The following is a 21,739-nucleotide window of genomic DNA, read 5'->3' as shown; positions in this document are numbered from 1 at the left end:
TCGGCGAAACGTGCTTCGGTTTGTATGTCGATGGAATACTCTTCCACTGCTTGCCTTCCTCCTCTTAGTACGTACATTCTTTTACGTAAGCATCTACTCTACCTTCCTACCCATTACAGGAGCGAGCGATGATGGAAAACGTACACTTGTGTTTGTAGTGTACGAATTCACTTGTTGTTGAAAAATGACATTGAGATTAGGTGGACTGAAAGAGTGGAATAAATTGAGGTAATCTGCCTTATGAGAGAGATGGTGGTGTCGGTAACAAACTTTTATAAAATATTAAGCGGTTTGATATAAATTTTAAAAGCAACGACGACGTCGACGGCGATGCTCGGTTTTATTAAATTTGTAATTCGAACAAGTTGTTAGGCAACTCGTCGTCGGGTTTTACTTTTTTTACCACACTATACACGATGAGAAATTTTCGTTTTTATTTGGTTCGCTGTGCTCAAGCCGAAGCCGAAGCCCAGCATCAGCTTTCGTGATGGTGTCATAGCATCAACAGATACCACTCGCACTTCTTTTTCTCTATGGCTCCGGCCCCCTCACTGCTGTGCTAACTCACTCGGCAATATGGGAACATAAACTTAATAATCTAACAGAATATAAACGAGTGTCGACGCGCGGTTATACATTTTACTTATTTCGTTTTTTTTTCTCTCTCTCTTCTTTTCGAGCCCCCTTTTTTTCCTATCATTCATTTATCATCGTATGTCTCGCTCTCTCGACTATTTTCCGCTTTGCTAGGTGATTTCTGATAAACGACGAGAAAATCTTTTTCCTGGCCTAAATTAAGCAATTTAAAGGCAAATCTAATAACCATCCACTCAAACTGCTAATTTGCGAAAATGAAATTCCATCACGCCCTTCCGCAATGTAACGCTTTTTTAACGCTCAACTGCCTATTTTACATAAATATCAAATTCTGCTCGCCGCCGCCGCGCCCCCTAGCCTTTTCGACTCGTACTAGAGGCGTTTTTTTTCTTTTCTCTTTTTTTCCTCTTGCATTTTAGCTCTGTTCCGCTCGGTCTTTCTTTGCGTTACTACGGTAATTTCAACAGTCGAGGATTAATTTGAGTAAATATTTTCGTCTGAATTTTGCATCATTGGTGCTGTGTTGTGCCTTTATAAAGCGCTAATAGCGCTATCCGCGATGGAAACGGTGTTACTTTTTTGAAGGTTTTTAGCGGCGGTGAAGGCGATTTGTGTAAATTATACGAATATGTTGTTTTTTTTCGCGAAAAATACGCTGTGTGAAAATTTTACGAGTTTTAGGCTCACCGCGAATCAAATTAGGGTCATTTTTTATTCGATGGTTTGATAACACGTCGTATAATTTAATTTTTTGATGTTTGACGACTTTTTGAAAATTTGTAGGGCGAAGGGGGGCTGAAGGAACGCTCGTTGTTGTTCAAATACAGCTAATAGTCCGGCATATGACAATGGGAGTAATTGCACCCCCCTCCGATCCTCCGGGACAACTTTTTTCTTAAAAGGGACATCCTAAGAAACATTTTAAAGCAAACTTGCCCAAAAAAAAGTTGGCCTTATTTACAAAATGGCGGCCAATTTGATTGACAGTTCAGCCAAAATTGCAAATTTTGCGTTTCAACATAGGACTTGCACGAAATTTTTCAAACTTTACAAAAGTAGATCAAAAGATCATGCAAAAATTTATCACCTGTCAAAATTTCAAGTGCTAAAGTGCAATTTTCGATTTTTGGTGAATTTTTGAAAATTGAATTTAGGCCAAAAACGAGGAAAAAATCAAAATTTTACCAAAGTGACCAAGAAAGCTTAAATTTGGGATATACCCTATTTTCGACATGCCAAATCGATTGAAAACGGTTTCAACCCGTTTTGAGCAGTTCTGGAGCCTCCGGCAGATTTTTGAAACTCGAAATTCCCACAACATTCCATCAAATTGGAGTTGAAAAGCTGACATTTATTCTAAAAACTAATTTCAATACGCTACGAAGTACTGCAGGTGAATTTCAAGTCGTTTCGGAGCCTCCAGCGACTTTTTGAAAATTCTTGAAGCCTCCAGCAGATTTTTGAAACTTTAAATTTTCACAAAATTTCATCAAATGGAGATGGAAAGCAGAAATTTACTTTAAACTCCAATTTTAACCCCCTCTGAAGACGACTTCAGGTGGGTTCAAGTCATTTTAGAGCCTCCAGCGTCTTTTTTGAAAATCACTAGAGCCTCCAGTACATTTTTGAAACTTGAAATTTCCCCAACATTAATTTATCAAATGGAGTTGGCAAGCTGAAATTTACTTCGCAGACTACATGGTGGTTTCAAATGGTTTTGAAGCTTCCAGCTACATTTAGGAAATTTCAATTTTCCAAAAAAAACGTCATACAACCTTTCAAAAAGTCGCTGGAGGCTCCAAAACAACTTGAAATCCACCAGCAGTCCACTTCGTGGCGTATTGAAATTAGTTGGAAGAATGAATTTCGACTCTCCACCAATGTTGTAAAAATTTCAAATTTCAAAAATCTACTGGAAGCTCCAGTAATCTTCAAAAAATTCGCTGGAGCCTCTAAAATAACTTGAACCAACCTGAAGTCGTTTTCAGAGGGTGTTAAAATTAGAGTGTACCTAGAGTATAATTTAGCTTTCCATCTCAATTTGATGAAATTTTGTGAAAATTTAAAGTTTCAAAAATCTGCTGGAGGATTCAGGAATTTTCAAAAAGTCGCTGGCGACTCCAAAACGACTTGAAATTCACATGCAGTACTTCGCAGCGTATTGAAATTAGTTTTTAGAATAAATTTCAGCTTTACAACTCCAGTTTGATGGAATTTTGTGGGAATTTCGAGTTTCCAAAATCTGCTGGAGGCTCCAGAGCTACTCAAAACGAGTTGAAACCGTTTCCAATCGATTTGGCATGTCGAAAATAGGGTATATCCCAAATATCAGCTTTCTTGGTCAATTTGGTAAAATTTTGATTTTTTTCACATTTTTGGCCAAAATTTGATTTTTAAAAATTCACCAAAAATCGAAAAACACACTTTAGCACTTGAAATTTTGACAGGTGATGAATCTTAGCATGATCTTTCGATCTACCGTTGTAAAGTTTGAAAAATTTCGTGCAAGTCCTATGTTGGAACGCAAAATCTGCGATTTCGGCTGACCTGTCAATCAAAATGGCCGCCATTTTGTAAGTAAGGCCAACTTCTTTCGGGCAAGTTTGCTTTAAAATGTTCCTTAGGATGTCCCCTTTAAGAAAAAAGTTGTCCCGGAGGATCGGCGGGGGGGGGTGCAATAACTCCTATTGTCGTATGCCAGACTATAATGATGATAATGAACTATAACTTTCGAAAAACCATCTCAGAAATAGAATAGCTCACATCGACTTTGTCAGCTTAAAATTTGCTTTGGAGACATTTTTTTGATATAGGATTGGATGAATTAAATAAATCAAAAATTTTTTAGTGATGAGAAAAGATGTTAAGGTCAGAATATCAATCTAAACCACACTGACAAAACATTCATATTCGAAGGAAATCGATCGCATTTTATTCCTGGCGCAGAACTTCTCCACAAGAAGGAGAACACAAGTCTGATTTTAATCGATCACATCTTGCTCCTGGCACAGAACATTTTGTTCGATAAACATATTCCCAGCTTTATCTCGAAGCATAGGTGGGTAACCTCTTGATTAAAAACCATGTCTCATAAGGAAAACGTATTTTTATGATCTATTTCATAAAAAAACTTGTATTATCGATCTCATTCTGCTCCTGGCGCAGAATCCTCTGATTTAAAATCACATTCATGAAAATTGAATTTGCAGATTAATTACAAAATTTACTGCGTTCTGCTCTTGAGGTTTCATGTGACAAACCAACATTGAATATGATTTTGAAAAAAAATGGAAAATTTTCATCGACACTTTTATTGAGCACTTGAAGAATTTTAAGGCTCAAAAATTCGGTCAATATTTTAGGAGTTCTCGAAAAAAATGTCGCGTAACTCATCAAAATCAGTTCATGTTTTGCAACTTTTTTCTCAAAGAGGGAGCCCTAAGCAACATTTCTAGCACTTGTCCTAAAAAAAAAGGTGGCCCTACTTACAAAATGGCGGCCTTCTTGATTGACAGGTCAGCCGAGATCACAGATTTTGCGTTCCAACATAGGACTTGCACGAATTTGTTAAACAGTACAAAGGTAGATCAAAAGATCAGGCAAAAATTTACCACCTGTCCAAATTTCAAGTGTCAAAGTGCCTTTTTCGATTTTTGGTGAATTTTCAAAAATCAAATTTGATTATTTTCAACAGATTTAGGCGTTTCATAATATCTGATTTTACTTTTAGGAAATGAGGAGTCCAATATCAAAAGTCAAGCCAAGAAATTTAGTAGTGGTTTTGAATTCAAAAGAGTGTCCTTTGAAGTTGAGAATGAGATCTGGAGGAATCTTATTTTTTTTGGTGAAAAGTATACAGTGGGTTTTTGACTCAGAGAAGGTTAGACCATTAGAATCTGTCCCATGATTCAATTTTTTCAAGGGTTTCTTGGATTACTTGAAGAGCTAGTTGAATATTATCTGAACGAAAGGAAATGTTTATATCATCAGCAAAGATTCTCAGCATAGGCGTGACTGCAGGGCATGCCAGGCATGTTCTGGCACTGCCTACTTTTTCCAGTTTCTTTTTCAATTATCATTTCTCAATAAAAAAAAATACTATTCATTTTTCACTTTAACAAAAAGTAAAATTCAAAATTTTCAATTTATCAAAGAAAAATTTTAAAAGTAATTTCATTATGCTTAGAAACAGTATCGCCAGTGTTGAATTCAATTTTGCTGACTAGTGTAGTCAATCTCTCCAAGATTCTGATTCAAATCTCAGCACAGCATATAATAATGTAAAACTCCTCTGAAGTGCACTACTTAAACTGAGAAACGAAGATGACCCAAATGATGTCGATAGTTTTCCAAATAAATTTTGATTGGTTGTCCAAACATGTGAAAGCCTTGGTATTGAAATCCCAGAAATGCATACAAATACGAGGCGTGTATCCAAAAAAATCGATGAAAATCCAGAAAATCAATTCTTATATGAAAGTAAAGAACAGGAAATGAGAATTTGCACATATTACCCTTATTTCTTAGATTCTCTAATATCCAGAATAGATAACCGCTTTTCTCAAGAAACAAATAATATTATATTTTCTAAGGAGAACTTATTTTGCTGGACTATAACTTCCTGGAGCTGAATTAGCCTCACCTAAACTAAAGAGTTGAAAATTCACCTGCCAAACTTGTGAGCCAGAAAAAGAGTTCAAGATACCTTGTGGACAACTGGATCAAATAGATCAAATGGATGAGTGAATTTAACAGAAGTGCTACTTTTTCAACCTTTAATACGTTATTACAAGGATTCACAGTTATTCAGGTGACTAGTTGCTCATGTGAGCGTGAGCGATGTTTTTGTAAGCTCACTCGTGTAAAATCAAAATTACGTGTTAGGATGTCACAAGAAAGGCTTGATAATTTGATGCTGCCATATGTAGAACAAGATTTAGCCAAAAATGTGAATGTGAAGTCCGTCATCGCTGATTTTAAAAATAAAAAAGATCGCAAAATAAAACTTTAAATAATCAATTTTGATTAAATTTCAAGTACCTATTTTCTTAATTGTTTTAATGTTTTGAATGTGTTATTTTTCAAATAAGTAATTATATTTTTGATATACTTTCATGAATATTGACGTTTTAGAACTTGTGAGAACATTGAATATCCCTCTCCCGTCTCCCACACATCATCTTGGCACTACCTCCAGAAAAGCTCCAGTCACGTCTATGATTCTCAGAGAAATCAATCTAGAAACAACATTGGAAATGTCATCAATCAAAAGCATAAATAAGACTGTGCTAAGAACTGAACCTTGGGGACTCCATTTTTAATTTCAAAAAATTCTGAGCATGTACATAATATATTGTTAACTCTCACTCTAAAAGTACGGTTTGTTAAGAAATTCTGAATAAAGTAGGCCAAATGTTCTCTAATTCCAATGGAATGTAATTTTTGGAGAATTTTATAACGCCAGGCTTTATCAAATGCCTTTTCAAGATTAAAAAAGACTGAATCAACACTTTCTTTATTCTGGAAGGCTGAACTAATTTCTTTTTGGAGACTAAAGATGTGGTCCAGGGTAGATATTTTCTTTCTGAAACCACTTTCATAAATGCTAAGAGAGTTTGAGGAATCAACATACCAATTAAGACGTTTAGTAACCATTTTTTCAAGTATTTCGCAGGGAACTGAAGTTAAGGAGATGATATTCAAATTTCAGCTTCCTAGGTCACCCCCACTCCTTTTAAGGTGGAAAAAACGAAAATATGCGTAAAATAAGGACTGTCAAAGTCTCGCTTTCTGCCAAAAATCAAACTAAAAATTTGTCAAAAATGCTCAAAAAGAGTTTTGATAGAAATTGTTGCCTTTTGGTCGAAATCTTAATTAATTTTGGTAAGTCACATGAGCTGTTTGCAAAAATATCAACAATTGTCACCCATTTTTCCGGCTCAAAATTCTTAAAAAGTACTCAAAAAAAATTTTTACAGAGATTTTTATTTTTCGCCAAAATTTCAACCGACTTTTTAAAATTACAGGACATGTTTTTCAAAAAATATCAAAAATTATAACCCGTTTCCGGGCTTAAAATTCTTCGAAAATGTTGACAAAAGTTTTAATTTTTTGTCGAGATCGCATCCCACTTTGATAAACCACATAGGCCACTTTTTCAAAAATCCTGAAAATCCTGGCTCATGTTGCGTTCAAAATTCTTCAAGAATGTTCAACAAAAATTCTGATGGAAATTTTTTATTTTTTAGGCATAATTTTAACATTATTTTTTTGATAGGTCACATAGTACACTTTATAATTTGGCATGAAACTATATCATTCGTTTTAACATTCTGAAACTTTAATTTTTTACAAATAATCATCTACAGGTATGAAAATGGAAGACAGTTTTAGAAAATTAAAGAATGCATCTTGAAAACTCTTTCGAGAATCTGGACTAGATAAATTAAAAACCCAATACAAAAATCATGTTATTCTCGAACTCGATTTTTGAACATTTACATTTACTCAATAGTACCTACTCCGCAGAGACTTGAAAAGCCAAAAAAAAACAACCCGGAAAAACTAATCAAATTACGGAAATTTGATTTCGTTGACTCATAAATTCTTTGATTAAACTATTCCAACGTTACTAGACGTGAAAAAACGAGAAAACTTTGCAAAGATGGGGAAAAAAGACTGCATACATACACAAAAAAAAACGTAATAGGTACCCTACTTAATAAACCGACGAAGCGCATTATTATTTTTATAAATATAAAACATTCGTCTTGGAATTCGAATATAAGAAGAAGAAAAGAGAAGAAAAAAACAAGCGGAGGAAAGTATTTTATAAAAATCATCTTCGATATTACGAGAGGAAATTTTCAAAGAATTATGCCCGTTGTAATAGTTCTTCTGAAATTGAAAAACTTTTAAAATATGAATAAGAATAAATATTTCTGCAAAAATGATACCTATACACCAACTTTACCCAAACCCAGTATAGGTAAAGGTAAATTTGTATCCTGACTAACGTGATGGATTCACCTCGAAGCACCTAAATTTAATTTTTTAACCCAAACATCATTTATTTTGACAATGGAACGCGGAACTTCCAATTGAGCTAAAATTTGACACACTGAGATGAGCATACCAACCACAACTCAGAACCAAATTTTGAGGAGTCAATGTTAATTTTCCGAATTTTTGACAAATTTTTGAAAATGATGGAAATATTTAAAAATAGTCCATCAGTATATTAATTTTCAACTGGAAAAGTAAATCTCGAGATAAAAATCTGAAAATTGGGCTGCGCTTCAATGTTATCCCCCCCACCATTGCGACCATTTTCAATCAATTCGGAGCCTCCAACAAAAGTTGACCTGTATATTTCGAAAATTGATTCTCTCTCAACTATTCCACACAATCTCTGCAGATTGGGATACTCATGTCTGTTTTAGCTCATTATCAGTAATATTATTTACTTTTTTTTTTCTTGTATATATGTATGAGAATTTCAATCTCACGTAAGTAAATTCAGTCTGCGTAACAAACGACACGTTGAATGTTACAGGAAAAAACACAACGTAGAAGAGAGTAGAAATTCATACAAAGTTCATCTCAAGCTGACAGTTCGCCAGCTGATGGAAAGCGATCTCGGGACGTATATGTGCGTAGCGACGAATTCGTTAGGAAGAGCTGACGGCACAGTTCGAGTATACGGTAAGTAAACTCGTGCATATACTTGTACATCTACATCTAATACTATCGTAATACCGTCTACGTCTATTATTCAACATTCTTACCATCTTTACCGAAAGCGATGCGGATTTAATTTGCGTGCCTCTACCTCTACTTCTACCTATAATACTACATACATCGTACACGTACATCTCAAAATGTGGTACTTTTAACCAGATTACAACGGTCAAATTCGTTCATTTCTACACTCGTACAATAGGAACTTTCTCGCACAACATACGAGTAGGATTTCGAAAACAAAAATTTTCATTTCGTTTCCGCACAATGTGCATTCTCGCTCGGTATTCGTTTAAGGTTTCGCAGCACTGTTCCAAAAAGTAAAGTACAGCATACGGAATCGTACAGAATTTTGTGGTTCCGTCAAAAGAACGACTAGGCAAATTATTTTATATCCTGTTGTAAATGTAGCAGACTATTGTTAAATTTACTACAAGTAGGTACATCGAATCCGGCGTGGTTTCAACTCGTGATTTTCTTTTCTCAATTACCTACTTTTAAATCCTATAATAATCTCCAACCCCAAAGACCGCAAATCAGAGGGGCATTGATCCCTCTCATTGTCAGTCTACGTGTAGAAACCCCTCCCCCTCCCCCTCACTCGTGAAACTCTGCAGATTTGCCTCTTCATTTTAGAGTTTATTTTGCAAATTGAAAATAAATTTGCCCCCGTCAATTGATTTATCTAAATTGAAAACTTATTGATTTACGATTTTAGACGAGGGATCACCATCATTACTTTTACTTTGAAAAGACCTTCTTGGTGATGATTTTTCTTCAATTTCAGCAGCCCACTTCAATATTTTTTTGCAGAGATTTTTTTGAAAAAATTTTCCTTCCAAGAAAATACGGACACTTTTTATCACTATGAACTAAAAAGATTTTGAAGTTTTGGCTGCCCATTTGCTCATTATCAAAACTTCGCAGACTTTTTTTTTTTTTTTTTTGAAAAATTGAGCCAAAAAATCACTTTTTCACTCCTGCTAAAAATGGGCTATCAAAACACTTTGGTACAAGGTGTCTAATAAATAAATGAAGGGAACAACACCCTGAAAGCAAATCATTTTAAATGAGTATTTCAACTATGGAAAGGGAAAAAAATATTTTTCAGATTACAGTTTTTTTTCTTTTTCTAAAAAAAAAGAGTGGAAAAAATCAAATTTTGGAAAAAGAAGGGATCAATAAATGGAAGAAAGAAGATAATTCTGACAAAAAATGCAAGATGTTTTATAGTTTTGGAAAACAATTTAGAATTTTCAATGGGACTTTCCAATGATAGGCTACAATGAGCCAGGGGGGAGGGGGGTCATGTTAAAATTCATCCAACTCAACATTTTTTTTTTTTGAAATTTACATTTTCAAGCAGAAAGTAATAATAATGAATAAAAGCAATATTCTGAAAGAATAGAATAAAAAACAAATTTCTAAATTTGATCTGAAAGGAGAAAACAGCAGGATTAATTTTGCAATTTTGGCAAAAAAATATGATTTTAATGGTATTAAATGTTTCCAAATGATCAAGTTTTTTTTTCAAAATTTGTCTAAATCGATATTCTTCAGGTTCAAGTGTTTTCATTGGGAAAAAGAACTGAAAATGTGGAGAAAAATTTGAAATTCTGACAGAAGAGAATGAAAAAAAAAAAAAAAAAACTTCGAAACATGATTTAAAGAATAGGTACTTGGAAAACATCAGAATTTATTCGTGATGTTGGCCAACAAAGTAGGACTTTTTTAAAAGGAAATGCATATAACTCATAAAATGAAGAGCCTTCAAAATTGTGACTTTGGGGCTATCCAATACTAGCTCTACTTCAAGATTTGAGGCATTCACTTTTTTTTTTTTAAATTTCATACAAAATAATTATGAAAATCACTCACCCGAAGTTCAGCTTATCAATTCAACACCAATTGATCCTGAGAACAGAAAAAACAAAAATAAATAAGCAAGTACTAATTGTAAGTAAGTTAATAGGTACCTACATTAAAAAATTAACAGGAAATTGTTGAAATCATGCTAAGAATGGTGCAAATTGATACAACAGTACAATCTTTGCAATAATGAGATGCAATATAAGTACACCATTTATGCAACAATTGGAGCGATTCTACAATGATTGAAACAAGATTGATGCAATCTTGCAAGAAAAATTGATGCAATTTTGTATTTGAAAAATGATCATCAATGCAATTTCGCAATTATTGCAATTTCGCAGTTAGTTATTGCAAAAAATTGATACAATTTTGCAAATATTGCAAAAAAAATGGATGCAATTTTGCAATTATTGCAGAAAAATATGCACTTCTGCATTCATTGCAAGAAAATGTACGGAATTTCGCAATTTACAAAACTTGAATGCTGCATAAATGCAAGTTTTTAAAATTCCATCAAACAACTTGTACATAAGCTTTTTAGGTTGGGAACAAAAATAAAGAACTTTCAAAAATGTTGATGACTGCTCCGAAAATAAAAGCAAATGTGTAATTGCTGCAAGTATTGCAAATTTACAATTATTGCACAATTTTATGCGATTGTGTACCTAATAGTTGCAAACGTTACCTATTGATACAATTTTACAATAATTGCAAAAAATGATGCAATGTTGCAATGATTGGAAAAAAAATGTTATAATTCTGCAATGACTTCAGAAATGTTGCAATTCTGCAATAATTCCACAAAAATAAGGCAATTCTACAATAATTGCAAGAAATGTTGCAAATCCGCAATAATTGCACAAACCCCTTGTGTGATCCTGCAATAGTTGCAAAAATGTTATAATTCCGCAATGATTGCTAAAAAGTTATAAATCTGCAATAATTTTCGAAATTGATGCAATTCTGCAATAATTTCCCAAATCGTCGCAAATTCTGCAATAATTGCAGGGATGGATGCAATTCTGCAATAATTACCAAAATTGATGCAATGCTGCAATAATTGCCCAAACTTGATGCAATTCTGCGATAGTTGCAAACAATGTTGCAATTCTGCAAATAATTGTGAAAAATGTTACAATTCTGCAAATAATTGTTAAAAAATGTTGCAATTCTGCAATAATTGCCCAAACTTGATGCAATTATGCGATAATTGCAAAAAATGTTGCAATTCTGTGATGATTTGCAAAAAATGTTGCAATTCTGCAATAATTGCAAAAATGTTGCAATTCTGCAATAATTGTACAAAACCCTTGTGCGATCCTGCAATGGTTGCAAAAATGTTATAACTCCGCAATGATCGTTAAAAAGTTATAACTCTACAGTAATTTTCAAAATTGATGCAATTCTGTAATAGTTTCCCAAATTGTTGCAATTGTGCAATAATTTCCCAAATCGTTACAACTTCTGCAATAATTACCGAAATTGGTGCAATTCTGCAATAATTACCAAAATTGATGCAATTCTGCAATAATTACCAAAAATGATGCAATTCTGCAATAATTACCAAAATTGATGCAATTCTGCAATAATTACCAAAATTGATGCAATGCTGCTGCAATAATTGTGCAAACTTGATGCAATTCTACAATAATTGTAAAAATGTTGCAATTCTGCAAATAATTGTAAAAAATGTTGCAATTCTGCAATAATTGTAAAAAATGTTGCAATTCTGCAATAATTGTAAAAAATGTTGCAATTCTGCAATAATTGTAAAAAATGTTGCAATTCTGCAATAATTGCCCAAATTTGATGCACTTCTGTGGTGATTGCCCAAACTTGACGCATTCTGCAATACTTGCACAAATGTTGCAATTCTGCAATGATATCCCAAAATTGACCAAATTCCATGATAATTGCAAAAAATTCAAATTCTGCACTGATTTCACAAAATGATGCAATTCTGCAATAATTGCCCAAAAATGTTGCATTTCTGCAATAATTTCAAGTATCGTGCAATTCTGCAGTATTTGCAAAAATTCTAATTCTTCAATAATTGTAAAAATGTTGCAATTCTGCAATAATTGCAAAAACGTTGCAATTCTACAATGATTGCAAAAAGTGTTGCAATTCCGCAGTGATTGCAAAAATGTTGCAATTCTGCAATAATTTTACTAAGTAATGTACCTATTCTGCAATTATTGCAACAAAAAACATGTCACCTTGAAATTCCAAAAAAATAGTGCAATTTGACAACAGTCGCAAAAATTAATGCAATTCGGCCAATGTAGCAAACATTTATGTAATCTTGTTGCAAAAATTCATGTAATCGTTGCAAAAGTTTACACAATTTCCCGGAAATTATAAGAAATTGATCAAATATTTCAAAATCAACAGCGATTTGGCATAACTGCAGACAAAATAATCGGTTAAAAATACACAGTAAAATATTAAAAATTTGGCATCTTTTTCGTATCCTCCAAAAATACCGGGTATTCTTACAGAGATAAGTATAAGATGATAACAATGAGGAAGGAGATATTTTCCGCAGCATTGTCTACTTTAATTAGCAAAGCGTCAAAATCAGTTTTAAAAAAATTCAATTTACGTCGTTAATACCCTCGGTATATAAAGTAATAATACGGGGCACGTTGGCGAATACTTAGGGGTCGAGATGGAATAAGTGTTTGTTTGTATAAGTTGTCACATAAATTTACACAACACGCCGAACCAATAATCTAGTTTTGGTTCAATTGTTTGGCATTCAATCGAGTTTTTATTTAAAAGGAGAGAGAAATAAAGAAAGGAAATTTCAAAGTTTCGGGGCAAGTATCTAGAGATTATTGCAAGACGTGACTGTTCCATAACCACCTTCTTTCTTCTATACTTTTTCCCTATATATACGTATAGATATAGAAAGGAGTAGGTACGTACGACGAAAGGGGGTGCAAGTTTTTAGAAATGTACTTCGTCAGCCACTACAAAAACCTTTTATCCGGCTCTGATAAATACCTCCCAAACGTTTATACACGTCTCTCTTCGTATCATCGGCCAACAACGTATTCTTCACGTATACCCAGACCCACGTACGTCTATACGTATACATTGCCTTTTCTTATTCTTCTCTCTGACCTGTACGGTTTTCCCATCGCCTTTTCGCCTGCTCCTCTTGCTCTTGCTCTCATACACAGCAACGGTGGGTAACTATTCTCGCAGACTAAAATCGTAATACCCTTGTCTATCGGCACGATACTCGCTCGCGTTGTTGCTATCTTGAAGTTTTTCTTTCTGTTTCTTTTTACGTACCGTTTCCGTATTATATTGGAATTCCTTTTTCGTTAATTTTGACAGCAAAGCAAACCTTTTTAAATAGTTTTGTTTCGTTTATTGCAGCTCGACAAATGAACGATTAATCGAGAATTTTTTCCTCTCTACCTTGTTTTGTTTCTATTCTTTCGTCTTATGCTCGGGGTTCGGGTTCGAGAGCGAGCTTTTTCTTTTCTTTTCGCCTTTTTGTATTCCGTGTAATAGTTCTAGATGGAAATTCTTTTACCTAATCACATCCCTGCTCATATAAAAGCGCATCCGAAGCAAAAACTACCGCATTATATGGTACGTGTACTGTACTCTTGTACCTTGTAGTGTAGTACACTACACTGTGTGGAGTAAAGAAGGAAAATTTTAATCATTTTGTACGCGGTAACGAGGGAGCCCCAAAGTTCAATTAATTTTTAATAAGAAATCCTCCCGATGGAATGCGCTTCTCTCGTCGTCATCGCCATGAAAGAAATAATCAAATGTGAAGTTCAGCTTATAAAAGCATTACACAAGATGTGCGATTAAAACTTGAGCGAATAAAGTTATCTCTTAATTATGCAAACACTCCACACAAATTCGTACTGGGTGTAGGTAGGTACATAAGCATACTGTAACCATTTGCATATACGTTTATCTTCCTATCGAGTAGCTAATTTCATTTTCGAAATCTCTTTGAGGGAAGTATCTCAAAATACGCATGTACTGGAGTGAAGGGGAGGGGGATCTGAGTATGGTTTCAAGAATTTGATCCAAAGTCGTCAATTTTTACCGCGTTTTGTAATCCAGTTTCGGATTAAAACAGTCGAAAGGGCCATCGTTAGCAAGCAATAAAAATTATAGAGGATAAGGGCTGTGGTCAGGGGCCCGCATAATGATCTGTTGCACCCCCCCCCCCGCCGATCCTCTGGGACGAATTTCTTCTTGGAGTAGGAATCCTAAGGAATATTTCTAGCCCTTGTCTTCAAAAAAAAAGTGCCCCTACTGACAAAATGGCGGGAATTTTGATTTACAGGTAAGAGAAATCGCAGATTTTGCGTTCCAACATAGGACTTGCGCGAAATTTTTTAAACCGTACAAAAGGAGATCGAAAGAGCGGACAAAAATTCATCACCTGTCAAAATTTCAAGTGCAAAAGTGCCTTTTTCGATTTTTGGTGAATTTTTGAAAATAAAATTTAGGCCAAAAATGAGGGAAGAAATCAAAATTTTACGAAATTGGCCAGGACAGCTGAAATTTGAGATATACCCTATTTTCGACCTGCCAAATCGATTGGAAACTGTTTCGAACCGTTTTCAGCAGTTCTGGCGCCTCAAGCAGATTTTTGAAACTCGAAATTTTCACAAAAATTCATCAAATGGAGTTGAAAGCCGAAATTCATTCTGCGAACTAATTTCAATACGCCACGAAGTCCACTGCAGGTGGATTTAAAGTCGTTTTGGAGCCTCCGGCAACTTTTTGAAAATTACTGAAGTCTCCACCAGCTATTTAAAACTTAAAATTCTCACAACTTTTTATTAAATGGAGTTAGCAAGCTGAAATCTACTTCGCAAACTAATTTCAATACGACAACTATGAAGTCGACTGCATGGTGGTTTCAAATGGTTTTAAAGCTACCAGCTACTTTTCGGAAATTTCAATTTTCCTAAAAATGCCATGAAAGCCTTTCAAAGAGTCGCTGGAGGCTCCAAAATGACTCGAACCTACCTGAAGTCATTTTCAGAGGGTGTTAAAATTGGAGTGCAGAGTAAATTTTGGCTTCCCATCTCCATTTCATGGAATTTTGAGGAAAATTCAATTTTCAAAAACCTGGAGGAGACTCCAGCAATTTTCAAAAAGTCGCTGGAGGCTCCAAAATGACTTGAAATCAACCTGCAGTTGACTTCGTAACGTATTGAAATTAATTGGCAGAATGAATTTCGACATTCCGACTCCATTTGATGAAATTTCAGGGAAATTTTAAGTTTCAAAAAATCGCTGGAGACTGCAAATCGATTCGAAATCCACCTGCAGTTGACTGCATATTGTATTTGAAATAAGTTTTCAGAGTAAATTTCAGCTTGCTAACTCCATTTTATAAAATATTGTGAAAATTTCAAGTTTGAAAAATCTGTTGGAGACTCCAGTAATTTTCAAAAAATCGCTGGAGGATCCAAAACAACTTGAAATCCACTTGCAGTTGACTTCATATTGTATTGAAATATTAGTTTGCACAGTAAATTTCGGCTTGCTAACTCCATTTGATAAAATGTTGTAAAAATTTCAAATTTCAAAAATCTGCTGGAGACTCCAGTAATTTTCAAAAAGTCTCTGGAGGCTCCAAAATGACTTGAACCCACCTGAAGTCGTCTTCAAAGGGTGTTAAAATTGGAGTGTAGAGCTAATTTGGCTTTCCATCTTCATTTGATGAAATTTTGGGGAAATTTCAATTTTCAAAAACCTACTGGAGGCTCCAGTAATTTTCAAAAAATCGCCGGAGCCTTCAAAACGGCTTGAAATTCATCTGCAGTAGACTTCTTAGCGTATTGAAATTGGTTTTCGGAATGAAATTCGACATTCCAATTACATTTGACGAAATTTTGTAGGAATTTTGAGTTTCAAAAATCTGCTGGAAGCTCCAGAACTGCTCAAAACGGGTTGAAACAGTTTCCAATCGATTTGGCAGGTCGAAAATAGGGTCTATCCTAAATTTCAATTTTCTAGGTCAATTTGGTAAAAATTTTGATTTTTCCCACATTTTTGGGTAAAATTTTATTTTTGAAAATTCACCAAAAATCGAAAAAGCCACTTTAGCACTTGAAATTTCGACAGGTGATGAATTTTTGTCTGCTCTTTCGATCTATTTCTGTAAAGTTTAAAATTTTTGTGAAAGTCCGATGTTGGAACGCAAAATCTGCCAACAAAAATGGCCACCATTTGTTAAGCGAGGCCACTTTTTTTGGAAAACAAGGGTTAAAAATGTTCCTTAGAACTCTTCCTTTAAGAAAAAAGTTGTCCCTGATGATCGGTGGGGGGAGGTGCGTAATAGATCCTTAAGTGTCACCTCCACCACTATTGTTTTTATGCACTTTTAATTTATTTTTCAATTTTTTTGAATTTTTTAAACATTTAAACAGTGAAATTTATTGATAGAAAATAACTGGAACAAACGTAAGATATTATTTTTTTGGCTATTCGCCCGCATTCAAGTCTTCTCTATGACGTTTCAACTTTTTTTTTGAAAACTTTGAGGAGACTGTTGAAGTCAAAAAAAAAAAAACTTGAAAAAGTTCAGGCTCATGACCCTTCAATTACTGAAACTTTCATATTATTAAACAGGTCAAACTGTTAAAAACGTGAATTCAAAAATTGGGAAAGCAAATCACAAACTTAATCTACATCATAATTAAGAATTATCTACACTGCATGAAGTTTCATCATTAAATATTTCCATATTTCTCAATTTCTCATTAATTTTCTCTCTCACGAGCTCCTTCCTTTATTAATTTGATACACGCTTACTTGCGAGTAGGTACATTTAAGGAGCAGATAATATGTAGGCTTAAATACACCCATTGGCGATTGTCATTAGAAGAAAACAATCAGAAGGTAATAAATTCACGGACCAGGGAACACCACCAATCTTGAAGGTATTTGAAACGAAGTACAAATATTTAATCCTATTACAGAGTTCGATCGAAAGAGGTACATAACTAATTTTGGTATAGAATAACAGTACCTAACACGAAGGATGGGGTAAGTACATATTTTATCGATGATGTAAGTAAGTACGTAGGAACAGCGAAGAGTGAAATTCGAGTCTAAATGTAGTTCATACGTATTATAAAATGGGTTATTCTCGTAGGTAGGTACATATGTGGTTTGTGTATTTTGACGTGAATCTACATATTAACACTTGCTCAAAGGCTTGTAGAAAGTGTTTATTCGTGGGATTCAGAGAAATATGCTCTTCCAGAACTTTTTGGGGGTTAACTATATATTCATCGTAGAGATAATTTTCAACATGATGGATAGCTCGTAAATCAGGAATAGAAGAATCAAAAAATTTTAATTATTGGTCCGCATAAATATAATACACCAAATAGGTATGTACGATATTCAGTAAATTATTGGATTTTCTTTCCATCTCTCGTTCTCAAAACACAGATAAAAACTTTTCACGCGGATATTTTTCAAAAATGAAAAAAAAAATGAAAAGAGGTTACCACGCCAAAACAAAAGTTATGAAATATTGTTTGCCCTTATATTTATACTATACGATGATATGTAGTAATTGTGTGCTGTTTTGGCGGCGTTGGTGATTTAAAACCGCAAACGATATTTTGCAATTTGATGAAAAAATACTCGCTCGTAACTGGGTCATGGTATTCAATCGTTTGAGAGGTAATTCTCCATTTCCGTATGGCACACGCGTATCATTTTTTTTCCAGTGGTAAGCGTGTACAGTGTTATATAATTACGAGACTACATAAATGGAATTTTAAAATTCAATTATGTGAAATAGAACACAATACCAAATTTAAAAAAAAAAAAAAGCATCAACAGTTTGACGAAAGAACCCTTTAGAACTTTTCGTGGGATGAAAATGCGAAAAAGGCAGATTTTCTTGACTTTGAAAGGAAAGATTTTTCTAATCCATTAGGTTAACGTTATTTGATTTCAATATTTTCTCTAATTTCTTCAGAACTGGCAAAAAAGCCATAATACGAAGCCTTACTTTTCCACTACATTACGATCGTATTTTATTTCCAACGATTTATACTTCGTATCTTAACGCATCGAATTTCCAAACAAACAACCATACTGGGTACCTAATATTTTTTATAATATTCAAAATTTTATTGAAAATGAGATTTGAAAAGCTTACCTATTCGAAGAACAAAGAGTAGTAATCCGGGTCTGATGTCTGCTGAGTCAAATAAGGGCTTTCATTTTATTTAAATGTGGCAACGGGTACGAGCATAAGAATGGTGAAATTGCTTTTTGGAGCCACTAATACGAAACTTCAACTATTCAAGTACACATATACCTAATATAAGGGCACACCATATTTATATTTATGTATGGTGGGGAAAATTTTTCCTTTTTTTCCACTCCCACACCCTGAAAATGTTACCTCGTTTGAGAAAATCACGTCGTGAAATTTTCAGCCCTCTTGAGTGAAAAATGAGGGGTGCTGGTGACCCCCCCTTCATTTTTCAAGATTGGGAAAAATCGAAGTTTCAGAAAAAATATTCAAAATTGCGAACTTTCTAGTTACAACACCTCAATAAAGTCCTTATACTTGGGTAAAATCAACTTATATACCATTTCTGACCTCCTTCCACCATCCCTGACTAACCAGTGAATTAGAAGGGAGGGCTCTTATTTATGCCTACTTGTAAAACAAATATTCGCCAACGCTCTAAAATTGTCGTGCCATGACTTGAAACTTTCCTCGCGGAGCAGGCTTTACCTCCAATTTTTTTTTAATTTTTCAAATATTCAAAAAATTTCTACAGACATTATTTTTTCTGGAAAAACAGGTTATGTGGAACTAACAAGGGAACCTAACTTGAGGTGTCACACTCCAATTTGAACGGGACCACGATTTTTGGAAAGAGCATGGTCTAAAACCCCCAAAACCAAATTTTCAGCTGCCTAAGTTCATTTTTCGATTTTTGGCGAATTTTAGAAAATTCAAATTTGACTGTTTTTGGTGATTTATGTTTTTTTAAAAAAAGTACGTACTTGATCAATAAAAATGGTCAAAATAAGTCCCAAAACTAATATTATAATATTAATTACCTAAATCCAAATGTCACCATTTCCAGCCATTCTGGAGCCTCCAGCGCGATTTTTAAATTTCTCCAGAATTTTGAATTTGCTCCAGACGGCGTGAATATGAAGTTGGGCAGCTAAGATTCGAGTTGTATATTACACTCGACCTGTTTAACGAGTTTATCTAGTGACACCTCTAAAGTGGCTTTTTGACCAGCTTCTTTCAAAATTAAAAAATCAAAAGTATCCCCTTTGTGTGGAAATTTTCGAAATTCGCGCGAATCACTGTATTTTGTCCAAAACTAACCCCTCAAATCCAAATTTCACAATTTCTAGTCTTTCTGGAGCCTCCAGCGCGATTTTTCAATTTCTCCAGAATTTTGATTTTGCTCCAGAAGGTGTGAATATGCAGTTGGGCAGCTGAAAATCGAGTTGTGTATTATACTCGACCTGTTTAACGAGTTTATTCACATTTGAGCGGATTTTGAGAGTGACACCTCAAGAGTGGTTTTTTGAGGTGTTGATACAGTAAATGTGGCCCATCTTCCTACGTAGGAGGGAGGGAAATTATTACTTGGAGGGGACTTCTAGTTAATGTAACGTTGGACTAGTAAACCATGCCCAAGACCTAGTTCGTCAAGATATGCTTAGCATTGCGGTTAGGTATAGGGCGTTCTGGGAACGGTAACGTGTATTCAAATTTATAGAATAGGTTAATGTGGTCGATTTATACTAACGGTATATCTCTTTTGCGAATTCGCGTAAATGTTAATGTGTTGTGCGTTATATTGTTTTAAATATCAATTACAAACAGTTCTGTCTGAAACGTGTTGTTATTTATTCGTTATATCGCGTGTCTGAAGATAGGTAAACGTGTAAATAGGTCTTCATGAGTATCATTCGCGAGCTTAGATAGGATAGGGACCTATTTGGACAATTTCGAGTCAAGTAAACTAAATTACTAGTCGAAGGTGTCAACACAAAATTCCTTTATCAGTGGCGCCCAAACGCGTGTCTCCTCGTGTGTTCTACGATTCGCGATTAGTAGAACAGAAGAATTCTTCCATTTCATCTTTAGAAGAGTTCCGGAGGTGACAAGAACCTACTCTGGTAATACGGTAATTTGTTATATAAAAAGAGTAAGTGTTTTATCCGGTTCGGAATGATTGGAAACAGTCATTCTGATCAGTTTTAACCTTATTTTTAAGTTAAATAGGTAATACCTATTAAGGTTTTACCTCGTAGTGTATATAAATAGTAGTTATTGTGCTAGGTAAAAATTTCACCGTATATTCTAGTGAAAATTTTTGTAACCTTAGCCATAAGAAACGTGTTCGACGTGTGAAAAAAGTGTGCACTGTTGAACACGTTCATGTATCTAGTTTATGACGTTTTATGACCTTCAGTTGGGTAGGTACTTGGTACTGGCGCGTGTCGCTATTGTTCTGCTACGAACCATCTCGTTTTGAACGTTGGATTGTTCAAGTTTGAGCTTTGTCTTCTCTTCGTTTTGCTGTTCTTGTCATATTCTGAAAATTTTTTTTACTAATTAGTGTGGTTTCATCGTATGTCACAACGCAAACCTTCGCCGAAAGTTCAATTGTTACATGAACATCTTGAAAGAGTAGTACAATTACGATCTCAGATTGTTGATACGAATCGGACTTTATTTCATAACGATAGTATTTCAAATTTTGGCGTAAGTTTAGATTCGGATAGCGAAATGGGTAATGAAAAGTCTGATCCACCGACGGGTGAGAAAACTTCTGAACCTAACGCTACAGGTGATGTGAATAAAACAACTAGTGTTCATTTGAGACCTACTCCACCTACTTTTGATAAACCTTTTGATCAGCTGTCACCGGCGGAAAAATATATGGTAACTCAAACTCAATGGATCAAATCCACTACTGAAAATCTACAGACTTCGATTAATACTTTAAATGACCAACAAAAAAGTACTCACACGTTAGCGAAATCTAATAGTACAAAAATTGCAACGATCCAAAATGAACGAAAAACAGAACAAGAAGCTAGAAAGAAGTTAGACGAGACAGTAAAGACAACTTTGAGTACTCATACCACGGCACTTACTACGAGATTAAATGAACATGCTTCGTTAAAAAATGAATACGAGGCATATACTAGAGAAAACAATTCGACTATAAGTACTTTACGAAATGAATTCAATACGCATCGCCAAAGTTGCATTGATAATGTTACTGCGAATGTCGAAGTTGTGGGTAATTTTGATGGTCGAATAAAAAGTTTGGAAGAGTGGAAAAACAATTTGCCTGAGGTAGGTATGAGTGGTGGAGCTATGGTTCAAACGAGATCTGTAAAATGCAACTCTGAAACTTTACGTAACGCTAATGTACATTTTAGTAATTCCAATAAATTTCATCCTCATCATCATATTGAGAAATTTAAAGTTCAACTTTATGGTTCCAACATACCT

General features: G+C 34.4%; 1 protein-coding gene across 1 annotated transcript in view; it reads left to right on the top strand.

Annotated features, from left to right (window-relative positions):
• LOC135846713 (lachesin-like) overlaps nucleotides 1-21,739 on the top strand; it is a 311,535-nt gene that overhangs the window by 234,348 nt on the left and 55,448 nt on the right. The window contains exon 8 of the mRNA XM_065365955.1: nucleotides 8,153-8,301. Coding sequence (XP_065222027.1) covers nucleotides 8,153-8,301 — 149 coding nt within the window. The remainder of the gene's footprint in view (nucleotides 1-8,152; nucleotides 8,302-21,739) is intronic.

This window comes from Planococcus citri, chromosome 5 (assembly GCF_950023065.1).
Source record: "Planococcus citri chromosome 5, ihPlaCitr1.1, whole genome shotgun sequence".
Classification (NCBI taxonomy): Eukaryota; Metazoa; Arthropoda; class Insecta; order Hemiptera; family Pseudococcidae; genus Planococcus; species Planococcus citri.
This window is presented reverse-complemented; position numbering and strand designations above follow the sequence as displayed.